The sequence below is a fragment of the Gopherus flavomarginatus genome, chromosome 3 (assembly GCF_025201925.1).
Source record: "Gopherus flavomarginatus isolate rGopFla2 chromosome 3, rGopFla2.mat.asm, whole genome shotgun sequence".
NCBI lineage: Eukaryota > Metazoa > Chordata > Testudines > Testudinidae > Gopherus > Gopherus flavomarginatus.
Genome location: NC_066619.1, coordinates 115,851,593 through 115,864,380, shown reverse-complemented (window position 1 = coordinate 115,864,380; position 12,788 = coordinate 115,851,593). Strand labels below are relative to the sequence as shown.

Genomic DNA, 12,788 nt, shown 5'->3' with positions numbered 1-12,788 from the left:
ATCTTTGAAAAGAGAGGGAGCTTCTTATTTACATTCTGAACATTGTCTGTCGATCTTTCTGTAAAAGACTCTTTAATCTTGTGGACTCGTATGTCAATCCATTTTGAGTTCAAAACAAACAGGAAGCATATTCCACAGAGGGAGGAACAGTATCACAGCTGTATCTTTGCATATCCAACATAGAGCAGCTGTTTAGCAAAGGAGCCACTTGTGTTCCTGCTGCCACAGAAATGTCTCTTCTCTTTCAGCGTCCATGTGTTGAACGTAGATATTGTTTCAAAATTAGTGTAGACCCAGAACAATGCAACTTTGAATGAACACGCATTTTGGGTGCAACCGATAATACATGTCACCTTGTTGGAATTAGAAATGTACTTATCTGAAATACTGATTGTGGCCACTCTGCATGAGAATGGGAAAAGTTGTCCACTTTCCTTCTGTTTGCTACTCTGCCCCATTTTTGCTCTTTGATGAAATGGCTAATTGTGCAGTAGGAGAACTGATTGTAGTGCAACTCCTTCCAATCCTCTCCAGAAACTCTCCTTTTGCAGAAAATTATCTATACCACATCTGGCTGTTGATATTTAATGAACTGTTTCCTCTTCCCCTCTGCCACCACAGCATTTTCTGCTTTAAAGCTAGTTTCTCCATTCTGATCCATGGTATTCTGAAGCAGAATATCACGGCAACATGAATCCTAATTAAAGTTCGGAAGTCATGCTTTCTTTATTTATATCTTAATTCTTCTTATGGCAACACATGGCTAGAATTAAATGGTGCTGTCAAATAGTGAAGCTAGTGTTTGATGGCTTTTAATATTGTTGCCCATATCAAAGGAATAAATACACACAATCAATATTACCTAATCTTAACTCTGTAGTAATTATTTCAATAGAGTGGTATTCATTCTGTCAAGTATCAATAAGGCCTCTTGATAGCAACTAAGAAGTCTATTTGCTGGTAATAAACCATCTTCAGTGGAGGCTTTGGAAGGAATATTAGCAACAGCAGCAACAATGCCATGAGTAGTTTATAAAACTTTTCAGTGTGTAATGATAATAAAATCACAGATTAAAGAAAACAAGAAGCAGCAGCAGCAATTCAGACCAAGAGGTTATATATAATAAAGATCAGCAAGCCTGCCAACAGAAAATACCTGTGGGCACCTCCCAAATCACCCATCCCATCCTCTCAGTACTTCAGACAAGGTGGTTTGATGTAATTCCCAAAACTACAGCTCTTCCAGGGATGACAAGGCAATCTAATATTCCCCATTTCTTAACACTCCTGACGTTCAAGGAATGATGACAATTCAGACAGAATGCCTAAGGCTGGTTGACAAGGAGGATACAAATGAAGCAGTTACCAAGCCTTCTTCCCCATCTCCTTCTGCAATGTAAATCTTTAGTTTCAAAGTTGGCTTCTGATCTCACTTACACCAGGTCAACACCAGTATAATTCCACTGACGTTGACAGAGTTCTTCCAGATTTACACTGGTAAAGAGGGAGCAGAATCAGGCTCTCATTATTCAGGGCTGACTTGTTCATTGTGCAGAACTGCTGAGAATAGGTATGCTATGCTTCCCCACACTCAAACTAATGTACAATGATAATACAGGTGACATCATAAGCTTTATCAACACATCTCTCTTTTATATAGGAATCATCGGTTTAAAATGCTTGAATTTCCTCCTGATTTCAAAAAACATTTATGAACACTAATGAAAAGGGTCAGCAGTGTGATGCTATCAGAATATCTATCATCTTGTCACAGACTTCTCAGAGTGCCAGCAGTGTTCTTCCTTGTGTCAAAGGAGCTGTGATTAATATTCGCTTATAAAGTGCTATCTAGTTTTACGAAAGTCAATTGATTAATTTGGTTACACTTGGAACTGGTTTTGATAGGTGAGGTCAGCTACAGGAATACACAATTCCAAATTACATATAAGTGGCAAGGAAACTTTTGTCTCATCCTGGATTGTTAGTGTTGAGTGTATGTTGTTTCCTATCTACCCACCCACTTCCACCCCCACAAAAACAGAGCTTGATCTGGATTTTTCTACATTACCTCTTCGTCTCCGAGGATCACTGCTGCTACTATCTCTCTCTCTTTCACTCCACCTATGAGAGGAGTGTCAAACTTATTTTTGGCAGATGGCCAAATTCTATTTTTCATTGTGCTACATGGTCAAAGTATGAATTTAAGACTGCATACTCGCCTCGATCCACTGAGGAATGCCCTGGGATGCCAATGAGGAGTTGCACAAATATCAAAGACAGAATGTGACTTTTACATAGTAACTACACTTTTAGTTTATTTATGAATTATTAAGCACCTCGTCACATTCAGCTGGAAAACATATTCCTCTATAAGGTCACCACTATTTCCCTTCCTTCCTTCCTTTCTGTGTTTCTCTTCAATTTCTCTGACTTCACATGTCTTGTTTTTTCTTCCCTACGTATCGTCTTCCCTGCTGTAATTTCCAATTGCTCCCATCTCTATGAGTTTTACTCCTTTTCTACCTACTAAACTGACAAGCGGTGAAATAGTTAATACTTCCATTTAAAGTGGTGGTGTTTGGCTTCAGAATCAACACTCCAGCTTGATTAATGGAGCTGAGGGCTGCAGCAGGGTTGGTTCATGTCTCTCAAAGCCATTGTTTCAGGCTCTCTGCAGGCTCAAGAAGACAACAGTGAATTAGTGAACACTTTCTTCTCACTTGGAAAGTTAGGTTCACAGCCAGAAGATCCAGAAACTTTATTTATTTATTCATTTGAAATGACTGCTTAGATTCTGAAGAATCTGCATCTCTCTGGGCCACTTAAATGCATCAAATGGACTGGATGCAGCATTCAGGCTGGACATATAACATCACTGATCCATGATATTTTGACAGCATCTATTAAGTAGGTATTGAAATTACTGTAAATTCTGTAGTGTAAATGCGGTACTCTATTTTTATACCTTTCACTGTCTTTCACATAAGAGAGCCAAGGTTATGGATCAACGTCCATATTGAGTGGCTCTGTCTGCAGGTCAGCTCAGCACGGCTACCTTAAAATCCTGAAAAAATTTCAGAATGGTGTCTACGGATCTGAGTCACAATTGCCCCATGGTCACATTACACTGACTACCCTAGCACAAAGTGATCATAAAGATACCGAGAATATCCACAGAATTGTCCTAGCATCAGGGGAGTCCTTGCGTAGGCATAGAGCCACAATAGCTGGCCACTCTCTGCATAGAAGCCTTCCATTCAGGAGACAAAGGGAGACTTGTGTGGCATTCCTATGCCAAGGCTATTTCCAGTTCTTGGAGCAGCCTGTAGTGGGTGTTCAGTTTTCTGGAGGGGGAGGGGAAAACAGGAGGGGAAGAATTTTTTGAGGTAAGCAGACACTTGCTGTAAAATTTTTAATTTTGTCCAAAAAAATTAAAAAAGAAAACACATAATAACAATTTTCCATTGAAAAAAGCTTTTGTGGAAATGTTGAGCAGTCTCCTGTACCACTCTTTTCTCTCCAAAAGCCTATATAAGGCCCTCTTCCTGCAAACGTGAGAAACTCAGGTCAATGAGATTATATATACAAATTAAATTATGCATGTAGCACTTGTGAAATTGGGGCCTAGTTAAATTTAAATGTAAGATTTTTTATTCTGATTTAGCTTCTGAGAGATTTTTTGCAGAGAAATAGGATTAGTTTGTTTTTATATCTGCCGGTTTTAATTCTTGACAGTTAGTGCCATTGTTTTAAACAATACCTATTATAGGGTTGGGGTGTGACTCTGAGTCACTGTTCAGCCCTGTTGCTCATTTGCTCCAGGGAACAAGTAAACTGCACCAGCAATGTACAAAGTGCAGAGTCAAGACTGTGCCCACTCCCTTTCCCAGCATGCCCACTCCCTGCCCAATTTTGTGGGACAAGGTAGAGCAGCTCGGTGGAGGCTACTCTCTTTTCCTCACTGTGACCTGCCCAGCAGGTAGCCTGCACAGTACAGGGTATCTTATGCTCATGCTTGCCTTTGTTGTTGCATATAATCCTGCCCCAAATCATAACTTTAATACTCTGTACATATATAGCACCTTTCATCTAAGGATTTCAATGGGTTGTTTTACAGATAGCTGGGGAATCTGAGGCACAGACGAAGTTAGTTTTGGCATGTGAGGATGGTGTTTATGTGAAAATTGGTCCTTTGATCTGTGTCTGTATTTTACTAACTCCTTGTATGTGTACCTACAATATGGAGTAGATGCATTTTAAAAAAAAAGAAATTGAAATACATGAACAAATAAAAATAAGGGCCAGATTGTGATGCCTTTACTCATGTTGAATATTACTTTACCCACAAGTAATCCCATTAAGCTCAATGATGTAAGGTACTATTCAGTGTGAATAAGGTTATCACAGTTTTACCCAAAGAGCTTTGATCACACAAAGCCCAAGAACTACACTGCACCTAGGGTGACCAGATGTCCCAATTTTATAGGGACAGTCCTGATTTTTGGGTCTTTTTCTTATATAGGCTCCTATTACCCCCCGCCCCCGTCCCGATTTTTCACATTTGTTGTCTGGTCACCCTAACTGCATCCCCTCCCACTATAATTTCTTGGGCCTAATCCACTGTGAGTTTAAGTACTTTCTACTCTGATTAATTTCAACAGAGGTTCAGGGGGCTCAGCAGTTTTTGGGATCAGGCCCTTATTTTAATATAAAGTGCCAGGGTGCCCTGATGATAGGCACGTCTACCAATTTTCTAAACAGAAACAGTAAAACTGTTAAATTTTAGTGCCTATTTATTTCAGTGCAAAATCAGATTGGTCACCTATTTGCATTAAATTATTTTCACGCTCTCAGTCAGCCTCTCTTTTGGAGTTTATTACTGGAAATATTTGCTGTAAATTCATTTTTGCTGACCAGCAGATCTGGCAAAATTACTTTACAGCAATACTGAGATTACTTCCAGGCTAGTGATTTTCAATTTTTTAAAAAATCTTGTAAATAAGCACCTGCCTGTTATGGAAGGAACAGTTCTAAAAATTATTATTTACTGTTTTGTTGAGCACCAACCACTTGATTTAAAATCAATGGGATTCTTTCCACTGACCTTGATGGGGCTTTGGCTCAGGCTCAAACAGTGCTCAGTGCTGCGCAGAGCATATAGCAACACACGGTCTGTATCACAAGGAGTTTACAATCTGACACTCCAATTCTGAACATATATATGCATACCTAATACTATATGCATATGTGTAGTCCCAATGAACCCACTAGGACTACTCAGTCATAGAAAGTTACTTATGTGGATAAATGTTTGAAGGATTGAGGCCCAAGGCCATCTTACTTGCATTTACATCTGCACGCAGTGGAATTACATTGATTTGGGCTCTTCACAATATGGACTTTTATTTCTTATAAATAAGATTACTCACAAATCAGTTTTTTTCACATGGCAGTCTTCGGTTAGAAAATTTCAGTGACTTCAATGGAACTATCTCTGGCAGTAACCAGTACAAACATATTTAGTTGTCAGTTAAGAGCTTCAGATCTATAGCCTGCACTGGATTTCGTCAGTGCAGACCCCAGTATGATCGCTATGCTCAGTACTATTTGTAGGATCAGGCCTTTATAGTGTAAGCCCTTTGGCACAGGACTTTGTGTATGTTATATAAAGTGGGGGCATATTGTTATCACTAAATAAATAAATGATGATGATATAGTAATCAGCAACTTGAATCTTTTCGTAATAATTTCGGAAAGGGTGGCTTGCTGGATCGCTTTGGTGCTTTGTATTTTCAGAGCAGGTGCCCTGACCTTAGCCAAAAGATTTAGCGGGTAAATTCAGCTATTTAAAACACATTTTAAAAAGGGAGAGGTGACTCCCCTGCGGCTCCTCCTGCACATCTGCCCCTGGAGGGCAGGCACAAAGACAGCTGGCAGCACCAGCTGCTCCACAGCTGTCACCCCCACCTCCGCTCCAGCACCCTATAGCTCCGCCCTCTCGTTTGCATAAAGCAGCGTCATCATTAAGCGACCCTCTTCCGCGGCTGCGCCGAGGAGGCGGGCGGAGCCAGAGCAGCGAAGGCACAGCACGGATGAGGCGCATGCGCGGTGCTGGACGGCGCTGGAGCTGCGGGCCCGGCGCGGGCTCGCGGAGGGGTCGGGGGGCAGCCGTTGGCGGAGGCGAGGCGGCGTGCGGCTGGCGGGGCCTGGCGGGCGGCTCGCCGCAGCAGCTGGCGGAGCGATACGCGGACTTGGCCGCCAGCCACAGCGAGGCGGTGCGGGCCCGCGAGGAGCGGGAGCGCCAGAACGCGCGGCTGCGGGACGAGAACGCGCGGCTGCGGCTGGAGAACCGCCGGCTGCGCCGGGAGAACCGCAGCCTCTTCCGCCAGGCGCTGCTGGGGCCCGGGCCGGAGCCCGACGCGCCGCCCCGCCCGGGCTCCGCCCCCGAGCAGCAGCTGGAGGAGGAAGCGGCGCTCGCGGCCCAGCTGCGGCGGCTGCAGGAGAGGCACCGCCGGGCCCTGCAGCAGCTGCGGCGCCGCCGCGCCCAGGACGGGTTGGAGGAGGACGGGGAGCTGGACGAGCTGCTGCGGGAGTTGGACGGGGAGCAGCCACAGCCGCCGCCGCCGGAGAAGAGCCTGGTGCCGCCCCTATAGCCCGGGGAGGCTGACGGGGCTCCGCAGTGGTTTGGGGACCTCTCCTTTGGTACCTGAGGCGGACCCAGCTGGCTGCAGCCTGCGGCCGCCTCACGGCGGGGCTCCTCTGCCCCACAGGGCTTTGGGGTCCCAGAAGTAGGCACGGGAGCTTTCTGCAGGAGAAGCCACAGCATCTGGACGAGGCCCCCGGGAGCCCCACGCAGCAGGAGGGAAAGGGCCTCACAGCGCAGGTGCCTCGTGCCCTTGGATGTTGAGGAGAAGTTCGTCCTAGAGGGAGAAATGGATTCTGGACTTTGCCGCCTCCTGGCATTGCCCTGTTTGCCTTCTCAGCTTTGATTTTGGACCTGTGTGTCTTGTTATCTTTGTGCAGGAGTGAACAAATCTCATAGAGGCCATAATAGCTCTGTAGATGACCCAACAATGGCACATTTTTTAGCCTGCTACTAGGTTTTAGTACACATGTATATCAGTTTAAAAAATGAAAAGTTTGTGTGCCAGATTTATTTTGACAGCACTTTAAATGAAAGCTGATAATCCTGGGAATCCTTCTGAATTGGTTGGCTGCCACTCCATTCTCTGTATATCTTTGACTATTGATTTGTTCATCCTTGTTTGTTGCATAATTGGTCTAGACATGGCACATCCAGTTCATAAAACCACAGGTCATACTAAATAAATCCTTGACAACCAAAATGCTTCTACTAGATGTGATTTCTAATATGCAGTTGAATATAATATACATATTTGTTTTATACTGTAAATAGCTACTCTTCGAGTTCTTAAATTTTGGTACCAAGATTTTTTCAAAATTCTAAGAAACAAGCTACTTATTTACTTATCTTTTTTTCTCTTTTAAGTAAAAACTCTTTTTCACTTACATAACGGAAACTATTTTAATTTTTAGTTTCTATTTGCTGTCTGAAGAACCAACCTTGTAAACATATAAGAATAACATTATTTGCATCAGTAGTCCCATTGCCTTTAGTGGGATTAATCAGATGAGGAAAGTTAGGGTTGGATGCCGCTGTTTGTGGGATGGGTCCCTAAAACTTAGTTACTAAACTTTTCATTGAGAGAAGGTGGTACTTATGTAACCTTAAAAAAGAAACAAAACAAACACCAAAACCACTCTCATAACTTCAAACTTTGTTTGGAGTTAGATATATTTATGGGAAAAGAGGAATACTTGTACTAACTTCACTTATTGTTTTATATAATTGAAGTTTAGAATAGTCTGTGTAGCGTCCAGCATACAAATTTAATTATGATATAAAATGTACAGTATCATTTGTTAAACAATATCAGTGCATAAAAAGCTTTTAAATTAAGTTTTAAGGGAATAGACCTGTTTAATGTGATAGGTCTAAAGAGCACCTCTGCTGTGCAGTTCATCCTGCTTAGTCTTTAATGGGAATTCTAGAATGTCAGTTTCTGAATGTCTTCTTTGCTCACTAGGTTGAAACTACCCTTACTAGCCATTTTAAATTGGCTAATAAAAGTGAAGTACAATGGGTACAAAACATCTGTGACATGTCCAAATGTTTTATATTTAAATAAAAGTTACTGTGTTCTGTGAACCATTCCCAATAAAGTAGATGTATAAACTGCAAATGAAAAGAGGGATTTAGAAAGAAAAGTGCCCAAGCAACTTGTATGGTTTAGCAGAAGAATAGTATAATATAGGCTTACAGTACTTGAGTAGATGACCTTTTAAGGCCCTTTCCAGACCTACATTTCTGTGATTCTGTGTTGTTGAAATATAATGATGGAAAACATCTGAACACAGAACTTATTTCTTAAGACAAAATATTGCTGTAGGCATTAGGGCCCTGATTCCAGGATTTTATTCAGAGCTCCACAGTTTTATAGCATGTTCCATTTTGAAGACAGTCAAGTCAGATATTGCAGCTTATAGATGTCAGATACAGTGAGGGCAGTTAATTATTGCCTTAAAGGAAGGTATCTAAATATTACAGATTTATATAGCTGATGCATACTTTTTAAGAGATTTAATGGATAAACAAAGGAACTCAAACAGAAGAATCATTGGTTCTAAAATGTAATATGTATGTCTGGCCTGCAGCTTAGAAAGCTCAAACAAAATTCACCCAGGAGTTTCTATTCTAGTGAGGCTCAGATTCATTACTATAAGTCTGCTGAAATATGTAAGTGTCTTTCAAGCATTATTTAACATTGGTAGACTAAAGGGTCAAATTTTTAGTTGGTATAAATTATTGAATTCAGGTCAGTTATAATAGTTTACACTAGCTAAGGATTTACCCCTGTTTTTATCTCTTGATATTAGAACACATTGGCTAAAGATTGATGAAAAGGTGACTCCTGTTGGATTACCAGGATCACTAAGAGCTCAGGAGCAGGCCTTTAACAATTTTCAATATTAAAATTATCCTTTAATACCATAGCAACAGTAACTTGTTTCTGGCTCTAGTGCAGTGTACTGTACATTAAAATCCTCATTGTCATCACTGGTACAAGAAAAATTTTGATGTTTTTCGTGTTAGAACTCACAGCATCAAGACTTTAAGATGATGGGAAGGAATGTTAGTTTTATAGACTGCCTAACCTTCCCTCTTTCTAAACTTGCTTGGTCTTTCTGTTTTGATCCTCTTAGTCCTATATCTCTGGTTCTGCTCTCACTCTCAGTAATTCAGACTTTAGATGTCTAATCAGGACCAGAAATCATAGTTGTCCTACACCTTACATCTTTTACTTCCTTCAACTCCCATTTTAAGTCTATCTATCACTTTCTCCAGAGCATTCCCAGTTTCATTCTTCTTTTGATCTACTTGCTGTGGAATCCTTAGTTGTCTTTTATTGTGCCTGGCGTTGGCTATTGCACTCCACATTTATGCTCTTATTGAATACCTGCTCTTTTACTATTTTTTTGGGGGGGAGGGGTGCGGAGGTTGTAGAATGTGGTCTCCAAACTATTTTCTGTAAATGGAGCTGTACCACTCCCATTTTCTTCACTAATTATTTTTCATACAATTAAAAATTGCCCTCCTCGTTTTGAAAACTTGATTATATATCCTAATTTCCTTTCCTCCATGCCTCCCTCAAGTATTTGATGGGGAAAGTTGCTTTCTTATTTTGGTTGCCATAATAAATTAACTCCCTGGACCAGTGGATCACTTCCCTCTTTTTAAATCCTTCTTTAGAACAAAACACACACACTCTTTTTTTGGCTGCCTTATGATTCTCACATAGTATTTTATAGATCCTGTATGAAGAATTCAGAGGAAAATCAGACTTCTATATTTGTAGGGATTTTTCCCATACTTATTTAGGCTTCTTCCTGTTTCTCTGTAAATATTGATCAGAATAAATAATGAACTTGATTATTCTAGGTAAATAGTAACTTTATTAAAACGTGTTCTACAAAACTTGAAAGACAAATTAGATTCTTTTAACTAATTTGCTGAAATATCCCACTCCATTTGGAAAAATAAAAACCGTTAGATCTGGGTGTAGATTTGCCATCTCCCATTGGAACTAGTGAAAAGAAGTCTCTTGTTTTTACATGAACATTTAACCTTATCTGTGGACTGTACATTATCCATCTCTCTTGTGGCCCCTCTTCACCCCCTCAAAAATTAAGTGGATGATTCAGCAGAAGCTATATCCGTACCTATATTAAAATAACTTTTGGGATGTGTGTGTGATGGCAATTACTTTAAAACACATGCATATGAACATAATATCTCAAGTGTGGTGCCATAGTTAATATACATTCTGTGACTCTTCTGAGACCTAATTTAAGTTTTATTAAATATTGCTTTCTGAAGGAGTCTTTGTCCGCTACACTCATCTCCTTGAATATGTTAAGGCCTTGGGGTGCTTTAACTTGCCCACAGAGTATAATGAAATAAATTAAATGTCTTTGTGATAAACTAAAGCAGTTCAGATTAGTTTAGTTCACCTATCCTCATGAAAGCAATCATCTGTTACTCTTCCCTTTTCACAATCTCCTCTCCTGTATCAATGTATTTGTACTTAAAATTAGTGGTGTAACTAGGAAGTAAGCTATATGGAAAGTCACTGTTCAGACTGCTGAAAGTGGTAGTTTAAAATTAAAATATGGGCTTGGAGCTTTGTGAGTTTCGATAAAAGTAATTGTGTGCCTATACAGTTACTATATTCTGCTGCTCTCCTTATGGAACTCCTTTCCCCAAAAAATCAGACCTTATTAGAATGTGAATTAGTAATATGCCAAAATTAAACCTTTTGTTTAAATTTTTGCTACTAATGTTTCTCCTTGACCAGTTCTGCTGAATCCCTTGCTCATTGTTCTGCGTACCAGCTTCATGCATACAGAGCAGGACTGAGCTAGACTAGCAGAAGATAAGACTAGAAGAGTGATGAAAGGCTGTAGAGAGATTGTTGGAGGAGTGTCTATGGAGGAGGAGGAAGGGGTCAGTGACACAGCACAAAATGGGTAGGTAGCATGAGCAGTAAGGGAGAGAGCATAATTTAGCTGCATAGCTCAGAAAAAGAACATACATAATAAAAGCATACAGGAGTGATATATCACTGAAGCAGAGCTATTGAATTTATGTTTAAAGTAGCTTTTTTAATTGAATGAAAAGATTTAAATTGGATGTAAAGTGTAAACTTAAATGGGAAGGTGTCAGACTAGCATCACTAGGAAAAAGTACTTTGTCATGCGCAACACAGGTATGGCATGCAGTGACCGCAAGCTCCTGAAGGAAAATCTGTTAAGCCAAGAGCGTAGTTGAGTCTTCATACCTATGTAGGTGGGATCCATAAAAGTTCTTAAGTGTCTAAACCCCGGATGTAGGCACCTAAATCCTGGTTTTGGCTCCACTGTGATCCATAAAACTCTTGCCAATCCTTTAAGCACCAAGTGAGTTTAGATGCCTAAAGTTTTTCAGGGTAAATATTTCATATACACCTATGTTTCAGTCTCTGGGTATGCATACTTCTGCCTTCCTCTAGTCTTCCTGGGTACCTATCTTCCACTAAGCCCTAGAGCGAGCCACAAACAAGGGGAAGGTAGGCATTTGGTGTACTTTCAGGGTGCCTACTAGATTGGGTCCCATTGAAAATACAGCTGGAGAAGGAGCAGCCCACCTTAAACTTATAGCCAAGTGGTGAGAGCACTCACCTGGGATGTGGAAGACCTAGTCAATTCCCCCTGTTTCTGCCAGGAGACAAAGGATTTGAACGCGGTGTCCTGCCTCTCAGGAGAGTTCTCTAACTACTGAGCTATGGGATGTTTTGCTGTGGTTTTCCTTTAGTCTCTCCTGTTGAAGCTTTTGAAATTATGAAAGAGCAGGGGGACTGGACCAAGGTCTCCCACCTCCCAGGTGCATGCCCTAACTACAGGGCAACAGAGTAATTCCCATTCTCTTTGGTCCAGTGACTAAATATCCACAGTGGAACAGTCATTGGGCTTGATGCTCGGCATTACATGCCTAAGTCCTTTTGTGGATCTGATCCCTAGTCCCTACCATTGGCAGAGACTATTAGCAATAGCATTCATTAGGACCAGTTACTTCAGATGAAATTCGTGTGCAGGTTTAGCAGTTCTCCTACAAGTGCTGTAGACCCTGAGTGGGTAGGACCTTTTTTTAATGACCATATGGGGGCAGGACCTCTATTTTACATCCTTTCTGAAACTTGACACCTATTTTAGCACAGTGCTTCCTGACCCCATGCTCTGTAGCATTATTTCAGTATTAACCTGAAAAGGAAGAGTACTGCGATCAATGTCACTTACAGCTCCTAGGTGTTCCTTGAAGATCTCACATCCAAGTACTTGACCTAGCCTGCCATTGAGGTTGTAAGCACTAAGTAGATCATAGGCCGGGTGATATAGCTGCAAAGCATATTATACATCATGCCTGATATATTAGTGGACATGATTGTTACTAATAATGGTTACTTAGGAAAATTATAGAGATAATAGTCCACTGAGGTAATGCAGCTGGTGTGCCTGTACACTAATTGCAAAAATTTAGCTATACCTCTATTCCTATTAACTCTAGACCCTTCCCTCCTCTTCAGTCACAACCATGCCTGTATGCATTCAGTAATGCTTTATCCCTGTGTGAGGCAGTAAGAACAGTCTCTTTTATTAATAAAGAAGTGGTG

At 41.0% G+C, this 12,788-nt stretch overlaps 1 protein-coding gene across 1 annotated transcript; it reads left to right on the top strand.

Moving 5' to 3' along the window:
* Positions 1 to 6,065: 6,065 nt before the first annotated feature.
* On the top strand, positions 6,066 to 7,346 carry TUSC1 (tumor suppressor candidate 1). Its single transcript, XM_050943240.1, has one exon. The coding sequence runs from the start codon at positions 6,093 to 6,095 to the stop codon at positions 6,651 to 6,653; it is 561 nt and encodes a 186-aa protein (XP_050799197.1). The 5' UTR covers positions 6,066 to 6,092; the 3' UTR covers positions 6,654 to 7,346.
* The last annotated feature ends 5,442 nt before the right edge of the window (positions 7,347 to 12,788 follow it).